The sequence below is a fragment of the Tinamus guttatus genome, unplaced genomic scaffold (genome assembly GCF_059628265.1).
Source record: "Tinamus guttatus ecotype Peru unplaced genomic scaffold, ASM5962826v1 Tinamus_guttatus_pri_ptg001150l, whole genome shotgun sequence".
NCBI lineage: Eukaryota > Metazoa > Chordata > Aves > Tinamiformes > Tinamidae > Tinamus > Tinamus guttatus.
Genome location: NW_028289684.1, coordinates 194,308 through 215,295, shown reverse-complemented (window position 1 = coordinate 215,295; position 20,988 = coordinate 194,308). Strand labels below are relative to the sequence as shown.

The window sequence follows — 20,988 nt, the reverse complement described above, 5'->3', positions numbered from 1 at the left end:
AGGCTCAGTAGGGACAGCGTAGCCCTAACTTGGCCATATCTAGAGCAGGGTGAGTGGATTTTGCTACTGTGACCATCCCTCAGCCCCAGCAGGGTAAGTCTACCCCTGTCAGGGTAAAGTGACATGGCCCCCAGGACTGGGTGATCCTTGTGGTTCCTCTCACCACAGAAGTGGTTGGATCTTCCATTTGAAAGAGGGGTTGGGATGGACACGTCCCTATTGCACCTCTCTTGGACATTGCTGCTGATTTGTGCCTGTGAGAGCAGCCCTGGGCAGGTGCTGCAGGCTGTGCATGGTGCTCGCTGCTCCCACCTTGTGTCCTGTGGTGGGGGAAGAGCAAGGCAGGGTGACAGCTGGGGCTGGAGGCTAGATGGGGTGAGAGGCTGTTACCTGCAGATCTGAGCCTATAGGAAAAGCCTATAGGAGGAAAGCAGGTTCCTCCACTATAAAGTGCCAGAGCTGGTCAAATGCAGGCTCTTTAATTTCTTCTTCATCCTTTCTGGTACTATGGTCCCTCTGGGCTGAGCAGTGGATTTAGTGGAGAACAGCTGTGGGGAAGAGGCACTAGCTCCTCAGGGTGAATCTGGAGTTGCTCAGGTACCTGTATGGTCTGTTCCAAGCTGCCCTTTCACAGGAAAGCAGAGTGAAACCGGGGATATCATGCAGGCCTCGTGCTGCACCAGCTTGGCTTGAGCGCCTGAATGGGGGTCAGTCCTTCCCCATGGTTGTGCTGAGGTTGCTCCTCAAGCAGGTGGCCTTCCCCTTCCTTGGCACTCGCCAGCAGCTGAAGGCAGGGGGGAAGCAGCTTCATGTTCCTGTGCTGAACATGGTGGCTCCCTGCACAACAGGGACCTCCTCCCTCTCACAGCTGGACCTTGCTGCCATGTGATGACAGGAGGGAACCCATGTTCACAGTTGAAGCAATTAAAACGGAACAGAGCCAGAGCTGGAGGATAGGATTGCTCTTCAGGCACCTTATAACCAACGCATGTCTTCAATAACATCCAAAGGAGTGCGGAGCATCAGGGAAGACGCAAGATTTCCATAACCCTTCGTGCCTGTCCCAGCTGTGACTAAAGAGCAAGGTACCCTGGGTGTCCTTCCTGCATGTAGTGCAGGGCAACTGCTAGCTGCTGGTGTGGTTGTCCAAAATAGAGCAAGGGAGAGGGGAGGCACCGCTAGAAGACTTCACAATTGGACAAGCACCATGATCGTGGATTGTTCAAAATGTATATACATACATATGTTTTCCTAATGCATATCCTCATATGCTCTGTAGTGCATGTGCGTTTGCATGAAGAAACGAGCAGTATAAATGGATTTACCTTACACAAGGAGGGCTGACGTCTCGAAGAGGGGGTTATAATTCCCAGAGGCACATGACAATACATGTTTTCTTTGAAATCCACAATTCCTGGGGTGAGTTTTGCTGCTGGTAAGGAGTCCTGGCTCTCTTTACTCCCTGGATTAAGATGCAGGTAGTCTTTAGGTCAGATAAGCCCTATTCCTCAATTCACAACTACAGAGTTTTATTCTTCAAGAAGTGATAAATCCACAAAAAAAAAAAAAATCCCGCCTCCAGCTTCCTCTTGAATTGCCCTTCTGGAGCCATCAGTCCAGGAGCCAAACCACCCCCTCCAGCTGCAGCACAGGCTCCGTGGGGTCAGCACAGCTGCTGAACGGTGGGAGGGAAGCACAGTAATGGCAAAGGGGAAAGCAGGACTGGTAATTTTTTTTTTAAAAAAAAAAGAGGGGATGGGGAAGAACGGGTTTGTAGCAGCTTTTAATTTATCTTTTATCTTTTAATTAAAAAAAAATCCAAAGAACAGTTGTCACATTGGAGTAAGTCTGTGTGATATAAGTTAATTCTGTTCTTCCAGGCAGAGAGGAGAAGAAAGAAGTGTCAGGATTGCTAATGCTGCTTCGTGTCTGCCTGCTCTTCCAAGTGGCTGACCTGCTCTGCCAACTCGGACACTTTGGCTTGGCAGTCAAGCAGGTTGTCCTTCAGTCCTGTTATTTCCTGAGAGTGGGCAGCCAAGGTCCCGTTCATACGGTCCATGTAGTCCCACAGGCTGCCTGTGTGTTTCTCCAGTTCGTCCCTGATGATGTCCAGGCTTCCTGTGACGGCACCCAGCCTGCCACACAGGTTCTCCACCCGCGCCACCCGCTCATCGAAGTGAGTGATCTCCCGCTGGAGGTCATGGGCCACGCTTTTGCAGGAGCTCAGGTCGCTGACAATCCTGGCTTTGAGTCGCTCCAAGTCTCCCTTGAGGTTCAAGACACGCCGGTTGCTGAAGAAGAGCTGAGAGCCTTGGTCGCTGACTTTCTCCTGAATGGAGTGGACCTCATCCTCAATTTTCCGCTCATGCTCATCCAGTGAGGAGTTGACGTGTGCCATAGTGTCTGAGTACTGGGAGACAGAGTCCTTGAGCCCTGTCAGGGACTTGCTCATGGTGTTCAGGTTGATCTTTAGCAAGGTGATCTCCCCTTGCAAAGCTCCCGATGCTTCTTCCTCAATTCGCCGCTGGATCTCCAGGATGGTGGCATTCAGCTTGCTCAGGAGGTCATAATTGCTGTCCATTCGGAGGAGCAGGTCCTGGTTCTTGTTCTGGCAGTCCTCAATCTCTGTCCGGAAGGTCTCCACATCTTTGGAGGCAGAGGTGCAGTCTAGGGAACAAGTGCTCTCCAGCGTGATGAGGCGATTCTGTAACACCTCCAGTCTCTCGTCCGTATGCTTCCTCATGCTAGCGAGCTCCCCCTCCAGCATAGGCACCACTGCTCCATCCATGCCCACAGGAGCACTGATGTTGTTCAGCTCCCCCACAATGGTCATGAACCTGTCCTCCAAGGTCTGCATTTTGTCTTCAAAGGCAGTCCTCATGCCATCCACCTCTGCTACCACTGTGCCTCTCATGCTGTCCTCTACGCTGGAGCAGCAGCTCCCTGTTTCCCTCTCTGTAGCATTGAGTCTGGCTTCCAGATCCTCAAAGCGCCCTTCAAAGAGGTTCTCGAGGGTGACAGTGGAGACTTCTCCATCCATACGTGAGTGTAAGTTCTTCTGGGACTCGGAGATGCTGTGCAGGCCTTTCTCTACGATGTTCATGCGATCAGTGAGGTAGTCCAGGTTGCTGCAGCAGCTTTCCACCACTGTCAGCCCTTGGATCTGGGTCTCCAGTTGGGAGATCTCTTTCTTGATCTCTAACTCCTTCCCATCCAGTGTCTGCTGCAGCCGCAAGTTGGCAGCTTTCTCCTCCTCGCATTGCTGCCGCACCTCTTGGATCCGGAAGTCGCACGTGGTCTGGATCTTCCCCAGCTTCTTCTCAAAGCCATCGAGCAGCTCTCCACGCAGGTTGCTCAGCCGGGTGTCCACATATTCCTCCAGCATGTCAATGGAGGTGAGTGGCGAGGGTCGGGCTGACTCCAGCAGGTGTTTGATCTGCCCATCGTGGTCCAGGACCATGCCACGAACCTCGTGCAGCAAGTCTGCCTTGGTTTTCAACACATCGCTCACCTCTGTCACTTTGGTCAGGATCTCCCCCACAGGAGGATATGTGGCAATGTCGGCCTTATCTGCTATGTCCACCAGGCCATCAGGAATGATGCCAAAGCCCACCGTGGAGTCGGGCATTCCTGGGCTGTTCATGAGGGACCCAATCATCTTGGTGGTGTCCTCCCGGACAGCCAGCCGCAGACGGTCACCCAGGCCGCTGACCAGGGTGTGCAGGCTGTCATAGGCCTGCGAGAGGCGCCTCACCTCCTCTTCCAGTCGATCCAGGCGGTCTCCAAAGAGGCCAGGGAGCTTCCTGCCTGTACAGGAAAAGAACCAGAGAGGGGACAGTCAGGGCCTGTGCTCCTTTAGCCACTTTCCTATGTCATCTTCCTGATTTGAGTCCTTTCCATACTGACATTAGCTCCTGCTCTGGCTCTAGTTGCTATTTTGTCCAAACATCACACTCCCCATCTCTTTTTCCCCTAATGTCCCTAATAAGAACAGTCTCAAGGTGACAGGGAAAACCCTCTCCCTTTCGCTGTGTGAGATTAGGCCTTCTGTTCCTAAGTTCAAGAACCAGTGATCGGGACAGCCTGGGAGAGCTGTCTCAAAACACACTCTAGCTACCCTAAAATTGAGGGATAAATGCTTTAAAGCAGTGATGAAAGGCAAGTTTGAAGTGGTATATTTTGAAAAAAAAAAATCAAAAGGTAAGTGATCTTCAAACCAACGAAATGTCATTTCTCTGATCAGGAAGCAGGTCACTAAAAGCTTGCCAAATTTGTCCCCTGTGCTGGAACAGAAGAAATAGGAAGGCTTGTGGACAAGAACTATGGAATAGGCTTTCCTGGAATGATCTAGCAATGTGGAATATGAGAGAGGTCTCACCATATGGGTTCTTCTTTGGTCCCGCAAACAGGTCAGGGTGGCTTTTTGGAGGGGGAGGAACTCGAGGAATTGGAAACATGTTTTGCCCAGGAGGCATTCTAGGGCTGGGATGCTGGGGCAGGAGGCCAGGCTGGTCAGTTGGGCTGTCATGGCACCCTTCTCCCATGAAGCCTGGACAGCACCTCCAAGCCAGTTCCGTCACTGTCTTGTAGCCAATCTTGTATTTGGGTCTGAAGAAGGTGCGGTACCTTTCCAGGAGAGGGAAGGAAGAGAGAAGACAGTTTAGGAAACAATCTAAACTCCAAGCAATGCAGAAGACAGTGGCCATGGGTAGTGTATGCTGTGCACAACTGGGCATCTTAGAAAGTCAGGCCAAGACATAAGTTCTTCATCAGCAAAGCACTAAGTACCTCCTCAAGGAGCTCTTTCTGCACCATGGCACAGTGTGGCATCAGCAAAACGTTTCTGGGCACACAGTTCATTAACTGTCATGCCACAAACCTTCATCCACCCTCTCCAGGGTAGCACACAGCAAGGGTAGGAATTCTGCCCAACAAGCTATTGATACAACCAGACAAGACTGAGGATACTGCAGGGATGTGAGGAGAGAGCACCAGTGCAGAGCCATTACTTAAGTATTTTTGGGGGGTTGAGCAGAAGGCTGATTAGGAGTTTTTTGTTTGTTTGTTTTTAGTGGAACTCGCAATACTATTTTGGGAGTTCACTAGTTTGCGACACTGGCTTGTGTATGTTTTCTCCAGCTTGGATTGACCCAAGCACCTCCTGGAGGGTAAAAATCATCTTCTCCACTCTCTTCTTGCCCTGAGATGTCTGGGAACATTGAAAAACTTTTGGAGAAGTACTTCATCTCCTTTGGAAATTTCCAGTCTAAATTTACCAAAGGGGCTTAAACATCCTGACCTTTGTTGTTTTGAAAAAACACACACAATTCGGCCCTTGTTCTTCTCCAGCACCCCCAGCGGAAAGCGTCGGAGGAGACTGACACAGATGGCCTTCCTGGATAGACATGGGGTCCAAGGAAGTGCAATAAGGCCCTTGGAGCTGTTGGATAGCTCAGGCAGCACGTGGGTCCTCACCCAAGGTCCCTCCGTGCTCCTGCCTACGCTACAGTCTCTGGGAGATGCTGCTTCTCCAGCATAAGTGTAACATGGGAAAATAAACTTCCAGGGAGGCGAGTTTGTCTTCTCGGAAGCACCAGGCTTCAAGAATTGGTTAGTGCTGAGGGCCATCCCTCTGCTGTCCTTGGGATGAGGTGCCAGAGGCCCTCGATGTTGTGGAAGCTACACAGGAGTAAGGAAAAAAAGACGAGGAAAAGTGGATATGGTAGCTGAAAAAACTAACTCTTCTTTTTGTTATTCCTCTTCACAGAAGCTTCCAAGTTTCTATGGTCTTTCCTCTGCCTTAGGGTGTAGAAACTTGCTTGGAAGGGTCATGGCCTGCAGAAACAGCAGGAAGCTGCTGAACCTGCCACTGCCAACAACAGAACCAGCCCCGGCCTCTCCTCAGCTGTCGGGGCTGCAGCCTGGGGCTCCATCCCGCCCAGCAGGGCCCAGGCTCTGAACAGAGACCAGGCACAGCAGCCAGAGGAACGAACATCTTCTGTGCGTCCCACCACCTTCGCACAGGGACACTGAGCCTTTCGGTACCACCTTTCCTCTGCCATTGCTGCCACCGTGATGCGGCTGCCGCCGCAATGAGGAACAGGCCTTGTCTTTAGCTCCTAGGGCCACTTCACAGGCAGTTGCTCTGGGTCTGTCCCCATGGACGCTGCAGGGAGGCTGTGATCCCAGGAGCTGCCCTGCGGATCTCTTGCACAGGAAGCAGTGGTTGCAGGATGTCCGAAACCCCCAAGTACTGCTCACGGAGCAGCAGGGAAAGCAGGCATCAGGGACCAGGCACAACAGCCCGTCGGGGCCGGGCCAGCCCCTTGGTGCAGCGCGAGCCCTGCTAGCTCTGCCAAAAGCCCCTTCAAACCCTGTTTGCGCTGGCGCTCAGGCTGCTGCTGGGGGGGACGCAGCGTTGGGCACAGAGCGGCAGCGCGAGCCAGGCCTCATGGTGGAGCACAAAGCCCCAGTGTCTGCCGTGGCCCCATTCCTGCCGGCGGGGCTTTTCCTGGCAGCGTTTATTAGGTGGCAGAACAGTTTGCAAATATTTTCCTGGGGCAGGAAGCCCTCGGCGTGCCCCAGGCATGGGCTCCACTTCCTTTCCCCCTCACTCTCACCTAGCTGCTACCTTGGTGCCAAATTGGAGGTCTCGGGCACTGTGCTCCCCTCCACATTTCCTGCAGAAACTCCTGTGGCAGGAGCCAGCGCTGCCTCTTTTGTGGCCCTAAGGCAGATAAGGGGTAGCCCAGGGTGCTAAGTGCCCCTTCATGCTCGGGACCATGAGCATCCCTATGACCTGGGAAGGGCCCCAGGGAAGTGAGTGGTGCCTCCCGCTGCCCCGCGGGTACTCACAGCACTTTGCCGGGGCACTTGGGTCCCCAGCTGCACTTGTGGTACTCGGCCTTGACGTAGCTCTCGGCGCCGTCCTGCAGCGTGCACGTCACGTTGCGCTGCACCACGTAGGCACAGTAGCTCCTAGGGGAGAGCACAGCGAGACACCGTCACCCCCTGCCCCTAGCACTGGTGAGGACACAGAGCATCGCCCCCAGGGAACGACAGTCCCCATCTGCCCCGGCTTTGCCTGCCCCGGTTAATACTGCTAGGGAAGGGGAAGCAGCCAGAGGGCCCTCCCAACCTGCACAGCTGCTGGGAAGGGGCATTGGCCGGCACTGACCTGGAGAAGGGACAGCAAGAGGGCTCAAGGGCAGGGCTGGGTATACAGCGAAGGGTCCCCAAACACCCAGGTTGCTTTCTGGGTGCAGGAGGCCATGATCAGGCAGGTGCTGCTGGTTCAGCCAGGCTGATTGAACTGCATCACTCCTCGTCTCTCACCTGCCTTCACCTCAGCAGCTCTGGAAAGCACCAGATGGGCCAACCCTGTCCAGTCCCTCTCACACGCTGCCATCTGTCCTCTGGGTGCCAGCCCAGGCTGTCGGCAGATGGGACCTGGCCTGCATCACGCTGGCAAACCCCAGCCCTGAGGTGCCCCCTCCTTGGTGTTGGTAGATCCAGGTATTTGCCTGCTGGGTTACAGGAACACAACTAAATCCCTAAACTCTTCAGCACAGCTGTGTTTGGCCTTGGCAGCATCCTCATCCTCAAGGGCCCTCTGAGCTGGTGGCTCCTGCATGGGCTGCTCTACCGTCCTGCTCTGGCTCCAGCGCTGGGCAAGGGCTCCCCTGCTGCCAGCCCCCTCAGACATGGGGACTCCCCTGAGGAATCGGGTGTTGGTGCTGGAAACACGCGGTGCTCACTGTCCTGGGGCATCCTCTCATTCTTTACCCAGCTGCAATTTCAGGAAATCCGGAGCCCCTTCGGACCAATGGTGCTCTGTGCATGTGCTGCCTTCGCCATGGGCACCGCTGCCTCCGCCGTGGGCACGGCTGCATGGCCCCAACACCAGGCTTACCCAGAGCTGCAGCCGCTCAGAGCCAACACGGTGTTCAGCATAGCACAGGCTCAGTGCAAATGGGCTGCGGGACAAGCAAAGCCCCACGAGCAAGGCCACTTCCAGGAACTGCTCTTGCAGAACAGCTCCAGCAGCACCCGGAGGGTCCCCTGGCTCCTGCAGCACAGGATGCTGCTGTGGTGACACATGTGCTCCTACAGTCCCAGAGAAGGAGACCCACAGGACCACAGCTCCATCCACTGCCAGGGCAGCAGCTGGAAACCCCTTCAGTTCCACAGGACAGCAGCATCACTCATGCCTGCCTGCAGCAGACGGAGATCTCCAGCAAGGAGCAGAGCCTGCTCCCTCCTGGCATCCTGCCTGCAGCCAGGTGCCTGCCCAGGGGTGCAGGTGGCAAACTTTGTGTGCCGAGGAGGTCGCGGGGAGGAAGGCCGTGTGGGAGGGTGCCGGAGCGGTGCTGGGCAGATGGAGGCCGAGGCTGCTCCAGCTGGAGGCAGGGCTGCAGGGGGGAAGCAGATGCACTTGGTTCACGGGGACAGCGATTTAGGGCACAGGGATGCGGCAGATGGCAGAGCGGGAGGAGAGCGGCGCACAGACACGCAGCTCGGAGCCGAGGCGCAGGGTCAGCGGGCTGGAGCAGATGGGCCGCAGCGAGCTCCTGGTGCAGGGAGGTGCTGCTCAGCGATGCTGGAGGACCCTGCTCTTCCCGTGTGAGGTGGGTTTGCAGCTGCACAAACCTCTGCTCACAGGCTAGGAAGCAGCTGCAGCTCCCTTGGTGCCACTTGCGCCGGTTCAGAGCCAGCGGGCCCTTGTGTGACCTGGGAGAGCAGCCTTGGGTGCTCACCAGGGACACAAGCTGCAGGGTCTCAGCCTAGTTTTTGATATAAAGATGGTCCAGATGATGCTCAGGCACCTCTGGCAGGTGCTGGCCACAGAGGAAGGGACAGGAACAGTTGCACTGGAGCAGAAGTCCCTGGGGAGAAGGACAGGGAGGGATAGGGAGAACACAGACAGGAACCTGTGTCCTGTGCACACGGGTGCTTGTAGCCCTCCAGCAGCAGCCCTCTGCTTTGAGCTTGCTTGAGCAGCCTTCTTGGAGGAAGGAGACAAACATGATGGCCCTCCGGCCCAGCCGGGTGTGGACAGGCCCTGCACCTACCTGGGTAGGGAGCAAGTTTGGGGCCTGCCAGGATGGCCATGGAAAGAAAAAGGACCTCATGGCCTGTGGCCAGAGAACATTCCCCTTACACCACAGCCTGCCAGGAGCCCCCCAGGACTCAAAGAGCCCTGCATGGGGCAGGAATCAGGGCATAAACACGGCCTGCAGCTCCCTGGACCCATCTCACTTCTCACTCTGGTTCCCCCCACTTGGAGATCAGCTCCTCCCAACAAGTCTCCTACCTCCCCCGGCTCCCCTCCATGGGTCAACCAGGTCCCCTCTCCAAGGACTCTCCTCCTCCTGACGGCCACGGGCCCCACGTTCCTGGTAGCGACAGGCATTTCCAGCCTCCTGAGGACAAGCGGCTCTGCGCTGGCAAGAGGCTGCCGGGCTCACAGCGCGTGCAGGGGTCAGGTCTGCTCCCCGTTACTCCATAAAATGAGTCATTTGTCTTTACACAGGGCTATTCAGGAACTAAGGCCAGCAACTTTTCCTAGCTACAGGGAAGGAAGGTCATGTGTGCATGTGTATGGAAATACAGGATCACCATCTATCCATAAATCCAGGATCCACTGCAAAGCCCTCTTTAAACAAGCTAGTATCCAACATAGGCAGATTTTTGGGCTGCTAGTAATAAATAGTACTGCCTCCTGTGACTACCTAGCGGAGAGGTAGGCTCTCCTCTGTTCTGGCTCGCTCCTTTTCAGAGATGTCTTTCCTTCTCACCCACCTGTGGCTAGCAGTTTTATAGCTCCAGCCTGATGTTTTAAGAATGAGCAGCTGGAAAATGTTACGGGTTTTGGAAACCTTTCACTGGCATTGCCAGTATTGTTCGTTCTGAGAGTTACTTATTCGTTTCAGCTTGTTCATAACACCACATCCTTCCCTGTTCAGGGGGGACAGAAATGAGCCTAGCGAACAAGCTCTGCAGGAAGGGAGCCCCCCGCCAGTGCAACTCCCGCTCTGTGATCAAATGGAAAAAGTCCCTTAGACACTTAAAGCTCACATTCCTCTTCTGTCTGAGCTTTCTGGGTTTCTTAAAAACATATTTCAACTCTACTAAGTCCCTGCTTTACAAGCCAAAGAGTAAATTCGTATTTCTCCAAACGGAGCTACATTTTCATGTGCACATCGGTACACATGAGGCCTTGCCTCTGTCCTGTCCCCAAAGGCCTGCCTGTGTCCCTCAGGATGGGGACGCTCCTCACCCCAGTGTGCACATACACATCCCTGTGCACATACACAGCCCAGCCCTGTCCCACGCAGGACTGCAGCTCACACATCCCTCAGGGTGCTCACACCACTTTTTTCTTCATGGAAATGCAACCCCACCGAGGGGACTCGCACCGAGGGGGCCCCCAGCGCTCCCAGTTTTACTCTGTGCAGGGAGGGTGCCCCCATCACCTCACTCCAGGGCTCTGCACCAGCCCCCAGGAGGGGTCGGTACCCACGGCCTGTGCCCAGCAAGGGTCCCCGCAGCCGGTGCCCACAGACAGTGTCCCGGGGGGGCCCGTGGCCGCTTCTCGGTAAGCAGCGCCCGCCACCCACGCGGGAAGCCGGTGCCCGCTCAGAGGTGCCGGCTGGACGGCACCGGCCCCGTAGCGCCCGCCGAGCCGCCGCTGCCCGCGGTCCGCGCCGGTACCGGGAGCCCGACGGCCGCCAGCGCCACCGCGCGGGCCGCACCCGACGGCCGGTGCCCGGTGCGGAGCGGGGAACGGACGGACCGAGGCGGGGGGTTCTCTTACTTGTGCTTGCCCACGGGCTTGCCGGGGCCGAGCTGCGGGCTGGAGCCGGCCGTGTAGAGGCTGTACCTGCCGCCGTAGGGCAGCGGGGCGGCGGGAGGGTAGAAGGTGCCCTTGGCATCGGCGAGCGCCAGCAGCGTCCCCAGGGAGAGGCAGGCGAGCAGAGCCCCGCGGCGGCGCGGCCCCCGAGCCCTGCGCATGGTCCCGCGGCGGCGGCGGCGACAGCAGCAGCAGCGGCGGCGGCGGCGGCGGCGACAGCGCGACGGGACGGGGCGGCCGCGGGCCCCGCCGGGACGGCGCTGCCGAGGGGGACCGGAGCGCCGCCCGCTGCGCCCTGCCCGCTGCTGCCCGGCGGCTACCGCTGCTCCGCCGCCCCGCGCTGCTCCGCCGCCCGCCCGCTCCCCTTTAGTAGCGCCGCGGCGGGGGCGGGCGCCACGCGGCTCCCCGCCCCCCGGGCCGCCACCGACCCCGGCCCCGCGCCGCGCCCGGGGGGGACGCGCGACCCCGCGGAGGGCCCCGGGCCCCGCGCGCTGCTGCCGCCAGCAGGTGCAGCCGCCGCGCGCCCCGTCTGCCCGCGCCGCAGCGGGGAGCACCGGGCACCCCCGGGCACCGGGCCGCCCCGGGCAGCAGGCGCTGCCACCACGGGGCACCCGGCAGCTCCCGGGTCTCTCTGAAGGGGCAAGAAGGCAGCGGCACCAGCGTGGAGCAAAGCCCAGCTCTTCCTTGCACTTTGGCTCCCATCTTGCTTGTCCAAGGATGCACTGGCACATGCTCATGTTCAGGCTCTCTCCATAGGCGTTCTGGGAGGGAAGGAACTGCTGGCCTTTCTCTGAGGACCTGTGAATGTCACGCAGTCAAATGCCTTTCCTCATAGGTGGCTTTCGAAGATGTGCTGAGGTCTCCAACCTTCCCTGAGTGCTGCAGAGATCCCCCCTTACATCTCAGGTGAGCTTTGGCAGTGCCTGCTACCATGTCCCGGCACCAGGAACTATCATTAACCACAGTGGAATAAAATCCAACCCCCTTCTGACCTTCCAGGAGAGAGACAATAACATACTGGGACAAATGGCCATTTTCAGGCAGAAGGAGCCTTTGGCTAGGTCTGACACAAATACAAAAACACTGGCAGAAGAAAATCCATTGGAGAGCCATGCTAAGGGAGGAAAGATGAGGCAGGAAACGAAGAGGAGGAAGTTTGTGTAATGAACCAGTGCATCCTTTCAAATTACCTTTCTGATTAGGTCCCCTTGTCTCCATTCATGCTGCTTCAGGGTATTGCTGCAAGCCGTGAAGCATTTGTCGGGTTACACCCCGGAGGTGGCTGCGTTATGATTTCTACAGGGTATATCTGGCAGTGCATGAAGCAGTTCTCCTCCAGCTGGTGTGTCTGACTGTTACGGTCCTCAGGGATATTGCAGGAGGGATGCTCTATAAGCAACTCTATAAAAACAAACAAAAGTCTACGGAGCCTGTGTGGCTTAATGCTGGATGCCAAAGTTGAGCTAACCTCACACACAGCTTTCCTTTGTGTGCTGGGAGCAAGACCCAGTTTTAACAACAGTGTGTTACATGTGTGAGCCTGAAGCTTCAGGAAAAAGCATCTGCCATTGCACACTTGCAGAAAAAAGCCCTTGGTCCTGTCTTTCAAGACTGTGTTGTAAGGACTGGACACAACGGGGCAAAGTTAAGGTTGCTCATTTGTTCTCACTGGCCTGAATCCAGGAGGAAATGGTAGGTGTGTGGATATGTGTGTGTACCTGTCTGTCTGTCCATGCCGTCCAGCCCTAGCGACTGGAAAAATTCCATTTTATTTATTGTTTTATGAAAAATAAAAAGGCATCTGAGCAGGCAGAGAGCCAAGCTTGAGTCCTCACCGAGGAAATGGATTCACCATGACCTCTATTATCAGACATCAAGAAATCCACCTGAAGAAAGCCATCATGAGTGCCCCAAACTGTGGGAATACCTTTCATATGCCGTATTAGCCAGGAGATAACCCAACCATGAGACACAGAGTCGCAGGAAATCAGGATCCATGAAGTCTCCCCTCTCACCAAGCAGCTTGGTTTTGACCCTGGTGTTCAGCCATACTGCTGTCATCCTCATCTTGCAACAAGGCCCGGCTAGTCCCAGCAGCAGGTCTGTGGCATCGGAGCCTGGCTCCGGAGAACTTCCACCTGGAGTGGACAGAGGAGAATCCTTCCTCCCAGGCCATCCTCCCAACATGGTCATGTCGTCTTCTTGTGAGGAGGATAACAGAGAAAAGGCCAAACGTCTTCATCTTGCATGAAGTGTGTGCTGAGCAGAGCTCTCCAGCAAAGGGGAAAGGTTTGCAACCCTGAGTTACCCCTTAAATGCTCAGCAGACCTGCACAGGGGTAAAACTGTGGGCACAAAAAGCAGGGAGCACCAGCCCTCAGTCATTCCCAGTCGAAAGCTGTTTCCTCTCTTGCCCCTAGCTGGAGAATCAAGGGGATCATACCAAAGCTGATGCTGAAGATCAAATCTGGACACTTAGTCAATCCAAGACCCTATGAACAACATCCACAAGGCTACGTGTCCTTGGAGGCTGTGTCCATCCATGCCCTCTTGCAGCAGCTCAGCATATGACTAGGAAGTTTATTCTCTGTCTGGGCTGCCAGAAGTTGATTATTTCACAGAGTTAAGGTACTCACTAGAAGAGCTGGATCTCATCTGTCCTTCAGGACGCCAAGACTTCCAGGCTCTTATTACCCAGTGGGACAGCAATGGGTTCACTTTCCTACCTTGCAGTGGACACAGCAGGCTCTGCCCTGAACTGTTGCCTCACTCTAGTGAAGTGGAGACACAGGCAAACAGGTCCTGCCTGGGGTGCACTGAGGGGACCCCAAAAGCTTCATACCAGTGCACCTTCATGGCACAGCTCCCGGCTGTCGCAGACTTTGCTCGCTGCACCGTTAACTGTCTTATGCCCCTGTTCACAGCTATGCTCAGGGCCGGTCTGGGGGTAATGGATGGAAATTGCAGTCGGATTGAAGATGCAGTTGAGATTTGGTCAAAAAGGGAGATTAAAGAGTGAGGAGGGATAAGAAAAGGAGGAAGACAGAGGAGCAGGGACATTGCATAGAGCTGAAGAGGAATTTGGAAAAGTGGACTCAGCAGGAGGACATGTCAGTGCAGATGTGCTCCAACAGCCCTTCCCCTGCTCTGTCTCCTGGGAGGGCTACGAGGCTAATTTCACAAGTGGATGACACCAAACAGTGGCCTGTTCTGCCTCACCTGGTTTTAATTAACACCTGCATGGCCTCATTGACTGTATAATTGCCTCCCTTCTTGGGTCAACAAGCCGGCAGCCCCTGACCTCCCATTCCCACCTAGGTACAATGTTTAGTGTCTGCACAGGGCCCACCGGCTCAGCACAGCAGACACAAGTGCTCACACCGCCAAATCCGCCCGCCAGACGATACTGCAGCAGGACGAGTGGTAGGACAGTCCAGGGGAGGACTTCTGGGAGCTCCTTTGCTCCTGCTGTGATATCTAGTACCCCCAAAACAGCAGAGTTCATGGCACTGGGCTTCAGGTTAACCTGGGCACCTGCAGTATGACCAGCAGCCACCACCCTGCTCTGCAAGGCAGCTGGACATGCTGCTGGGGAGCTGGCGCAGCTGAGACTGGACACCTTGAAAGAAGCAGCCAAACCTGCAAACAAACCTGAATGCAGGTTCAGAATGGTGCTGGTCTGTTGACTTTGGCCAAGCAATTTGAAATAAATAGACTTTTCTTCAAGGTCCGCATCCTTGGAGGATGGAGAACAAGCACAGGTGGGACAGATCAGCTGCGCTTGTCAGGACAAGGAGGCCTAGGCTGTTCTGTGGTTCGGCAGGAAAGGATCCAGCCACAGAGCACATCACGAGCTCAGCATGAGCTGCCACGGCTGGAAGGGCAGCGGCCACGCTGGGCAGCGCGGGACACACGGAGGGTCCGTGCTGAGAGCACAGTTGTCCTCTGTATTGCCCAGGATAGGAGCAGAGTAAAGCGAGGTAACTTTAGTTGGATATTAATAAGAAAAAAATCTAGTAGTAAAGTTGATGAAGCTCTGGAGAAGACTGTATTGAGCCATCTGGAGATTTTAAAGGAGAATTTAGATTAAAAAAAAAAATCTGTCAGAACCAGTTTGGGGTAGGGAAATGGATTGGATGACTTCCCAGGATCTCTCCCAGCCTGAGTTTTTCTGAGTATAAATTAATTTCCCAATGTGAAGAGGCAAGAGAGCAGCCTAATTTAGAGGCAGAGTTCTTCCCTGTCTATTCCCACTGGATCAAAGACATTCCTAGATTTGGCAGTCACAGAGGCCTTTGCCCTTAGCAGTGGGCTGGTACCCAGGTGAGAGTGGGGAAAAGCCCAGTTTTCCAAGAGGCACATCCAGTGGGATCCATCTAAGACTATTGCTGCCTTTCCAGCTTCTCTATGAAGACACTGCAGCTTCACCCCAGCTTTTTTCCCAGCTTGCTACTGAGGAGGAAGAGAAGCCCCGGGAGGAAGAGCGATGCTGTGTTGCCCAGCCTGGCAGGCAAGATGCATTTCCCAAATTCCCTGGGATTGCAGGCAAAAGATCAGGTGAGTGAGGTATCCTAATACCAGGGAGACACCATCGCAAGGAGAGCCATTTCTCCTGCTCATGCAAGCAGGAGGTGGTTGTGGTCCAGCCAAGGGGATCAGAAAGCCAGAACATCTCCTGTATGTGCCCATTTTGGAGGCTGCCAAGATTTTCCTCTCAATCAGACCCCTGCCCCATCCCAGTGTCCCCAGGGAGTGTCCCCACGTTGCCGTGGGGCTGGAAGGCAGCTCTGCTCAGGCAGAGCAGCTACCTCGCATCAGCAGCAGAAATGCCTCTGCGGGGAGCATCTGGGTTTGCTCAGGCTCCAGAGGAAGCTGCGGCCAGGAGCTGAGAACAAACTCGCTTTCTTCGTGAGAAAATGTGGTGACTTGAAGTGGTCAGACAGCCTTATCTCTGGTTTCGAAAGCCACACGCTGATCATTTGTCAAGATTAGCGCGTGCGGTAGAAGGGATGGAGCTGTTCCAAATCCATGCTCAAATTTTTTTCCCTGGGCTCAAGGCCATTCATGAAAATGCCAGAGCAGCAGCAGCGGCGGCGGCAGGCAGCACACACTGGGGCTGTGGTTTGGGGAGGGCCAGGAGGGGTCAACCACAGGTTAAACAAGCTCTGAAAGGGAAAATAATACTCAGGTTGCTTTATTTATCCGTCCGTTAGCATCCCTCCTCCAGGAAAACACACAGGGAGGCCGAAAGGGGAGATTTAGCGAGGGCAAGGGGCAGGCAGGAGGTCTGTGTGTGGCACAGGGGTAATGTGCTCAAAAGAGCTTTTCCAAGCTGTGCCAGGATCCTGGGGAAGAGAGAGCATTACCAGGAATAGCCCTGGAGACTGGCTCAGGGCCATGGAGTGGGACAGGGCAACAGGAGCCATCCCAAGCCGGGTTTAGCAGCATGGAGATGCAAGGCAGGGAGGCTGAAGACCTAGCAAGGAGGATAGGATGGAGGAGCAATGCCCAGCATGTTGCTAGTGGGATGCCAGGGGCTCAAGCTTTGCTCCAGGGCCGGTAGAGCACCATGGAGGAGCAGCCCTCATCTCAGCTGCTCCCCATTAGCTCGGGCTCGGCTGGGAAGGAGCTGGAGGACATCTATAAAAGGTTGTGTGCAGGCAGCTGGGGGGCTTGGAGCTGGTGGTGAGGAGCAGATGGTGTCTTGAGCAGCTGAAAAGATCTGGGATGGGGAAAAGGGTGTCAGGCCCTCTCCATGCCCTGGTCAGGACTGCCCTCTGGAGAAGGAAGGGGATGGTTATGCACGTTCAGGGTGCAGTGTTGGAAGAGCCTGGGCTCTGGGAGGTTTGTGTGGTTTCATGCTACTTGTTGGCCTGCCCAGTGCCCTCGGAAAAGGCTCTGTGCTGCATCCCAGTCCGGCTGTGCAGCCAGGCTGAGCAGAGCTCGTCTTCAGCAGGATGAGATGACCTCATGTGCTACTGAAATAATTCAATCGTTTCCACACTGTCGCAGGGGCTGGGCACAAGAACTTCAGGCAGCCCTTTCCATCTCTCCTGGGTAAGTGCTTTTGTCCAGGGATGGGGAGAGGGTCCCTGCAAGAGAGGAAACCATAGCCTGAAATTTTGAAGTGCTCTTAAAAGCAGCATGAGTGCTTCTCCAGGGCTAGGCCAGGTCCTTTGCTCTCTTCAAGGTTTCTCCCTTCCTGATGGGCTGGAAGCAGGGGTATGGGCTCTTTTGGATGCAAAAGAAGCTGTAGTGCCCAGCATGGGGCAGAGGGCACCTTTCCTCACCTGCACCCATTGGCAGGAACCCACACAGTCCAGCTCCTGCCTCTCCTTCAAGCTCATGGCAGCAACCAGGAATTTAACCCTAAAACCTCTGCTCAGCAACTTGGTGATGTACATGGTGGCATAATTTCCCTTGGGACCTCAGGAATGGTGATGGATGTCAATTTTTATTATTGTTATTTTTAAATTATTTTTATTTTTTAAGACAGACAGCACCATGGTGCAGCTGAGTTAATGGTAGTCTTTGCATCCTCCTTTGTGCCCTGTCTTGACGCTCACGAAGCGATTGCCCTGCGGCACCGCGATGCTCGGAGGGCTTTGCAGGCACCACCAGCTTCCCGAGCTGTCCACAGTGCTTTGCCCTCTGCAAAACCAGTGACAGCTGAACACTGCTGTCCTCCCCGTTACAGAGATGGCCTTGTCACTGGGTGCTCCAAGGGGCCCTTTGGGCACCGTGCAGCAGCCAGCTACGAGGTGACCCACACACGTGTCGCGCGTGCGAGGGGGAGCAGCCATAAATGAGGCATGGCTATTTATGCGTATGCAAAGGAGCAGGGAGGAAAGTGTAATCGATACCAGCTTGGGCTTCTTCCAGACCTGCTCGGAGCTGGGACCTCACGGCTGTTTTTTGGCTCTGCCAGCTTCCCTTTGCAAGCAGCTGCTGCCACGGGCCCCGCATCTGCATTCGCCTTCGGCAGGGTCCCTCTAACCCTCCGCACAGCAGCGCGTGCGCGCCAAGACCCCCCTGACCCACCAGGAGGAAAAAAGAAAGAGAGGAGGAGAACTCGATATCTTCTGCAAGTGAAATAGCCTGGTTTCAGTCTTGGAGAATTTCCCGAGCTCTCAAGGAATTTCCTGATCTTAGGAATCTGCCAAAAATTTGCGATCTGCCACAGTTTGACTACACACATTTGCAGAGCACAGAGTGTGGTGTCGTGTTTGGGATTTCCAGCCCTGTTGTGGAGGTCACCACCTGAACAGGGTAAAGAGACAGGAGGGGAAGCCTCTCTGCCTGTGATAATACTGGAGGATATTATTTCATTAATATCTTCCCTGCCTTTATTGGAGGATCAAGCAGAGGTTCGGTCTTGAATTCCTATACTGCCTCCCTGCCCCAAGCCCCATACTGTTCCTGCAGCCTTTGGGTGAACATGGAAATTCGGGGACAGTTGTAGTACCGGGGGTTAGTGGTTCACTGGCAGCCCAGAATATTAAGGGTAAAAGCCTGTATTGACCAAAATCCCACACCTTTGCACAAAATAATACCCAAGACACCATTTGCTCCAGAAACCAACTTCTTTGGAGGGAGAGCTTGACATGTGTGTGTTTATTGGACCCATTTTGAAAGCAAACAGATAGTTGGGTGGGAAAAGCACAGCCCTGCCCATGGACTGTGCGTGTTTTTTTAAAAAAAGAAGTTAATGCTGGCTGGGTTTTGACCAGGTTGTGTTTGACAGGCTTTGTTCTGTGGCATCAACAGCAAGTCAGGAAATGCTTAGATTGCCTCTGAAAGAGGATTTGGCCAAATCTTTTCTCCCGCTGTTGAGGGGTAGCTGGAAACTGAGAAGCCTCCTGGACAGGAGGTGCCCTGACCTCCCTTTTCACCCTGTCCTGGCTGGAGGTGCTTGATCATTTCTTAAAGCTCCATTTCCTTCCCTTGAGCTGTGCAAATCCCACTGGGCCACAGACGACACTGGGATTCTGGGATGTTTTGTCCACGGGCTCCAACGGATGTTGAACCGGGCTAGCTGTACTTGTTTCCCATCCCGATAACAAGTTTTTGTGGGGAAAAAAAAAAAACAGTCCCTCCAGGGAAGGGACCAGGATTTAACCTTGCAAAGCCCCATCCCGTTCTTGGTGCAAACACCACAGACTGCAGTGTTGCTGCTGCGGATTCCACATACGCTCCGTGCACCTCCAGACCTGACAGCTGGCTGGATACAGGAGCATCACGTTCCCACCACCAAGATGGGCTCCCTGCTCCCCCATGCAGCCATCCCTGTCCCCATCCCCGCGCGCTTGGGCAGGGCATCGTGAGCGAAACGCTGCTGGGAGCGATGAAGAGCAGGCCAGCGTGTGCGGGCAGCGGGAGACGGCGGCTGCCGCGGGAGCAGAGCGCGTTAAAGAGGGGCTTGTCTGGGGTGGTTTGGTTTTGTGCGAGGTGGTTCTGCAGCTGGGGCGGCCGGGAAGGCGACGGTTCAAACAATATCACCACTGTGTGCGGTGCCGCGGCTCGGCCGGGCCGGGGAAGCGCCGTTTCTTTTGCCCGATGTAGTCCCAACGCACCGCGGAGGACGTCCTGTAATTAAGACGTTTCTTTGAACCACCAAGTCGCTCAGCTGTCAGGTTGAATAAACCTCCAGGCTTGGCCTGGGGGAAGAGGAGGAGGAAAGGACAGTGTTGAGGGGAAAAAAGGGAAAAACATAATTTCTGCGTCAATCTCAGTTTCGGAAGTTGTATCTCTCTGTGTCACTGGATGCCAGCTCCTGCGTGCACCCAGGACAGGTCTGTCCCTGCGCCACATCCATCTGTCCCCCAGCCCAAAATCCAGCAGGACCCGGCACACCTCCCCTCATCCCCTAAAAGACCATTTGTCCCGTAGTCCTGACGGGTCCTGGGCTGAATTCCCTGTGAAATCCAGAGTGAAAATTCCCCTGCCGTGGGGGAAGGCGGAGCGCAGCCCGAGCTGGAACGTGAGGCCTTGGCTCTCGCAGCGCTACGTGCAGATCGTTCCCGTCGGCTCGCAGCCCTGTTCCGCGGGGCCGCGGCGCTCGCAGCCAGCACGGGAGGACACCGCTCGCTCACGCCGACGCGGCGAGAAGCCGGCCCTGTTTCCCATCCGCGCGGGGCGGCTCTGAAGCAGCACGATGGTCGGTCACAGCGCATATGCGGCATCTGTGCAAATTGGCCTGCCTGCCTAAATAATTCCGTATATATTTATAAACTGCGTAATGTAACGTTTTTTCCTGTTTACTTTTCGGTTGAATTCCTCACTCAGGAAAATGCGAGCCGCAGCGTGATGGCTAGACACGGCCATTGTATAGGGAAGACACTGTACAAACTGTCCTAGAAAATTCTGCCAAAATGCCAGGCCATATCAGCCCTGATCTGTGGCCCGCCAGCCGCCGCTGCCGCCTCCCGCCGCAGCCCTGTGTGCTGAGCGAAGGCACCCGGATGCCGCCAGTGTTTGCGACGTGTCCCGGGGGCGCACGGCAGGGCCTGAGCACAGGCCGGTGCCTGCAGCGCCCGTGCGGCTCTCCCAGGGCTCTGCGCTGAGCTCTGCAGAGCATCCCGAGATGGTCAAGGTGAGTGGTAGGTGGTGAAGCCTGGGGTGAGCTCATCCATTAGGGAAAGATGGGAAAGGGAGCAAGGAAGGTGCAAAACCTCGAAGGTGAACCTGGAAAGCTGCCTGTGGCTGCTGGGGGCCAGCACTGCCGTGTTGGCACCTGCTGCTTCGTCGTGCATAGAGCCAAGCACCGCGGCAGGCACTCCTGGCCCCCAGTGCACCGTGTCTGTTCCTAGGCTCTTCCTCTGCTTCCTATTTTTACCACCCATTCCATTTAGAGCGTACTTGGTGCCCACCACGGGCACGGTGTCATGGTTATTTATGGCCTTGTCACACTTGCTGCCGTGCCCTCTGTCACTTACCCAGCAGAAGTGCCATTCCTGGCCCCTGACGTAGGGCCCTAAGGACAGCTGCCCGCAAGCGGATCAAAGGTCTCCACGGCCTTGCAGCAATGGGTGACCAGGGCAAGAGGGAAAAGCAAGCGGCCCGTCATCCTGCTTGCTGATTCCTGGTGTGCAAGGGCTAGGCACATCTCCAGGTCCGGCAGCCCCCAGGGACCTCCTT

At 55.5% G+C, this 20,988-nt stretch overlaps 1 protein-coding gene across 1 annotated transcript; it reads right to left on the bottom strand.

The window, feature by feature from the left end:
* Positions 1-1,901: 1,901 nt before the first annotated feature.
* EMILIN3 (elastin microfibril interfacer 3) lies at positions 1,902-11,013 on the bottom strand. The gene is made up of 4 exons (XM_088538710.1): positions 10,817-11,013; positions 6,856-6,978; positions 4,379-4,626; positions 1,902-3,807 (listed from the first exon to the last, which is right to left on the bottom strand). Exons 1-4 carry the CDS (start codon positions 11,011-11,013, stop codon positions 1,913-1,915), a joined length of 2,463 nt encoding a protein of 820 aa, XP_088394836.1. The 3' UTR covers positions 1,902-1,912.
* Positions 11,014-20,988: the final 9,975 nt, after the last annotated feature.